Source organism: Austrofundulus limnaeus, unplaced genomic scaffold (genome assembly GCF_001266775.1).
Source record: "Austrofundulus limnaeus strain Quisiro unplaced genomic scaffold, Austrofundulus_limnaeus-1.0 Scaffold127, whole genome shotgun sequence".
NCBI classification, from domain to species: Eukaryota; Metazoa; Chordata; class Actinopteri; order Cyprinodontiformes; family Rivulidae; genus Austrofundulus; species Austrofundulus limnaeus.
Genome location: NW_013952529.1, coordinates 943,273 through 947,019, shown reverse-complemented (window position 1 = coordinate 947,019; position 3,747 = coordinate 943,273). Strand labels below are relative to the sequence as shown.

The window sequence follows — 3,747 nt, the reverse complement described above, 5'->3', positions numbered from 1 at the left end:
GTAAGCTGTGACAGTTTTACCTGCAGTTATCAGGGGGCTGTATGTGGGGGGCTGTATGCAGGGGGCTGTATGTGGGGGGCTGTATGCAGGGGGTTGTAGCAGCAAAGAGGTCTAAAACATGGAAGTAAGCTGTGACAGTTTTACCTGCAGTTATCAGGGGATTTGTAGTTTTACCATGACCGGTAGCAAACTTAGCACCATGAAGACAGATCGAGTCAACCTCTGATTACGACTCTTAACTTTATTTATTAACGCAGCCAACGGTTGGAATGATCAAAAGTAGAAAAAATTAAGACTTGACAAAATTAAATTTAAGACCTTGGATGAAAATCTGAGCGTTTTTAAGACTTTTTTGGACTTTTTCAGACCCGGTGTGAACCCTGTAAAACCCACTTGTTTACTTTGGCTTTTGACACTGTGACGGTTTGTGTTGTTCATTTATACTAGATTTTATTTTTTGTAGAAAATTTCTTGTTTTTATTGGAGATTTTAAATTAGGTTGTAGGCATTTTATTGTTTTTTTATTTCCTGCTTTTATTTTTTCTGTGGTTTATTATTCTTATCTTAATTTTGATTGAGTTTGTTTTTGTATGAGCTGTGTTGGAATGTTGATTCTGTACAGCACTTTGGTCTATGGTGCAAAAAGTGCTTTGCACATAAAGCTGGATTGGATATGGCCCAGTCCATTTATTAATTAAACTTACCTGCTCGTCTGTTTTCAGGTCTCCAAACTCCTCCAGGAAGGAGCTCTCTGAGGGAAACTGCTGCGGCTCCAGAAAGTTCAACAAACTGAACAGCTCCTCCACCGAGTTCTGCAGAGGAGTTCCCGTCAGCAGAACCTTCTGCTCCTGTTTGGACGCAGGCAGAGCTTTAGAACACGGAGGAGCGAGCAGAACGGAGCGAGCAGAACGGAGCGAGCGAGCTGTAACTGACCAGGTTCATGAGCTTCAGCCCCTCCAGCAGCTTGCAGTTCCTATTCTTCAGCCGGTGGGCTTCGTCGATCACCACGCAGCGCCACTGCAGCTTCTTCAGCTCCGGGCAGTCGGCCATGATCATCTCGAAGGTGGTGATGAGCCCGTGGAACTTCAGCCCACCTGGGACCGGGTTACCCTGAGAGAGAGACCGATCGGATCGCTGCGTGAATAAAAAGAATCTGAAAAATGCTGGAGTCATTCTTGAACAGAAACATGTGACGACAGCAGGAAATAAACTGATTTATTGATGTTTTTATTCCACTCTTCTCAGAAACTCCCAGCTAACTCATTTACTCAGCGATATAATTAACTCTGATGTAATCTGGACGCAGATGAGTGGCACAGATTACTGAGTGGATATGTGAAAATCTAATTTTTAGCCCATATTAACTCGTGTCCCTTTCAGCCCAGGACTTCCAGACCTGACAGCTGAAATCAGACCCAAACCTTCGGAGCGTCGTGGAGCCCGGTTACCTGCACGTCTCTGTAAAACATCTCGTACTGCAGGATCATCTGCCGGCTGATCTGCGAGCCGTGGTACACGATCACGTTCATGTGCGTCCACGTGCGGAACTCCCTCTCCCAGTTGGTGATGGTGGACAGCGGCGCGATGATGAGGAAGGGCCCGCGGATCCCCATGGTGAAGATCTCGTACAGGAAGGTGATGGACTGGATGGTTTTACCCAAACCCATCTCGTCGGCCAGGATGCAGTTTTTTCTACAAATGGACAAAGAACAGAGCTCCTGTCAGCACGAGGGCTGCGTGTGGGCAGGAATTTGGTGATACAATACGTTAAGAGTTATAAATAACACATTTAAAATTCTGTTAAAGAAATGGCTTATTGATAATCAGAGCTGTCAACACTACGCTACAATTAGACCAGCTCCTGCTGCCCTCAGTTGTCATCTTGTCTCATGTGTGGTTTTATTGTTTTTTGATGTTTCTTTTACTACTTGGTTTATGTGTTTTTATATGCATTTTAGCTCGTAATATTTTAAGTATTTAAAAGTGTTTTGTATTGTTATTTTGTAATTATGTAGTTTTACATTTAATATTTTTACATTTAATATTTTAGGGTGACTTTTTAGTTAAGTTTATTTCAAACGTGTATACAAAACAAAACAAAAAATGATAAAAAGTGAAAAAAAATTAACATATTTGAAAAGAAATGGGAAGAAGTCAAAAACTTATATAATCCCACCCTTCTCCGAAGCTTATTAACAAAAAAATAATAGTAAATTCTGCTTTTTCCTTATTCTAAGTCACAATTTCATAAACATTAAAACAACAATCTGTTTACCTAGAATTTTATATAATACCAGAATATATTCATAAACGTAAAAGTACATCTACATGCAGTGTGTATGCATACAAATAAATGTATACACACACACGTACGCACATATATACACAGACCCAAACATCTCCATATATTGCAAAAAAACAAACAAAAAAAACCCTATAAAATAAAATAAAAAATAATAACAGACTTTTACCATCTGTCTGGGGACAGCAGGTGAAAAATAGCCTTCTGGCTAATTCTGGCATATTTACAGAAATGTTATTAATATGTCCCTGTAATAAATAAAGGAAATAAATAAAAATAAAAATAAAATAGATATATCTCAGCATATCGCAATAAATTGTATCGTATATATTGCAATACTGTAATCAAGGCCATACATTGGCATTTATTGTCCAAAACTTCTATTAAAAAATAAAACTGAGTATGTTTTATATGATTTTTATTTGATTTATTTCTTATTTTATCCATGTTCTTAATTATTAGACTAAATGTGCCATTAAATATTATTTGTATAGTAATATTTGTATTTACTGCATTTAAAAACCTACAAATTGCGTTCCTGTGTTCTTTAACCTTGAAATAACTAACAATATTTAATATAGTTAAGTATTATTTAAATGTACTTCAATAAAAAATAATAAAACCAGTGAAATAAAACACTTCAACTAAAATGTTTTTCTTCTAAATCCATTTTCCACCTGCACAATGATTTATCATGAGGCAGGTTAATAAAACAATAATTAAAAGGAGAAAGTTTTTTAAACGGTGAACTTTATAAAACAACACAAGGTTCTCAGTTTAACGTTTAATGGAGACGTGAGGCCATTAACGCATTAAAAACCAATCATTCCTACAGGACTGCAGGTCGCCTCTCATGACAGGTTTAAACTAAAATCATCTTGTTTGAAATAAAGAAGATAAATTTGGAGCCATTTTAGTCAAATCTTGAATAAATTCATGCAGCTTCATGTGTGCTGGTAACGACTTTCAGCTTTGACCACAGCACATTTTAGCTCCATATAAAAAGACGCTGAGTGAGTGGAAGCGGCCATGTTGAATCTGGTTGACTTTAACTGGTCGTAGTTATTTCTAGAGTGTTTGTGTGTAGTTTCAGTGCACGCCCACCTGTTGTACCAGTTGAACAACAACCAGTTCATGCCCTCTAACTGGTACTCTCTCAGCTGGTTTCCGTTCCTGTAGTCTCTGGATCGTTCCAGCTTCTGCCATTTTTCAGGAGGCGGGCGCTCCTGTCATGAAAACACAAATAAAACTTCAGCTTTTTGTTCTTGAAGCGAACAAAATCTCCCGATAAGACAACACACTCAGAACTGTCAGGATGTTTTCATTTTTAATCAAACATCCAGACTGTGGAAAAACTTTTTTTACAATATTTATTAATTTCATTTATAAACAAACTAATTCACATACAAACAAAAATACATATCAAACAAAATGAAAGGTAGCAG

General features: G+C 37.6%; 1 protein-coding gene across 3 annotated transcripts in view; it reads right to left on the bottom strand.

Annotated features, from left to right (window-relative positions):
* The window catches only part of chd6 (chromodomain helicase DNA binding protein 6), a gene marked incomplete at its 3' end in the record, with an annotated part of 69,162 nt that overhangs the window by 32,759 nt on the left and 32,656 nt on the right, over window positions 1–3,747 (bottom strand). For all 3 annotated transcript variants that reach the window (XM_014015346.1, XM_014015347.1, XM_014015348.1), the window contains 4 exon segments: window positions 705–848; window positions 934–1,110; window positions 1,449–1,692; window positions 3,407–3,528. In XM_014015346.1, the coding sequence (XP_013870800.1) occupies window positions 705–848; window positions 934–1,110; window positions 1,449–1,692; window positions 3,407–3,528 (687 nt within the window).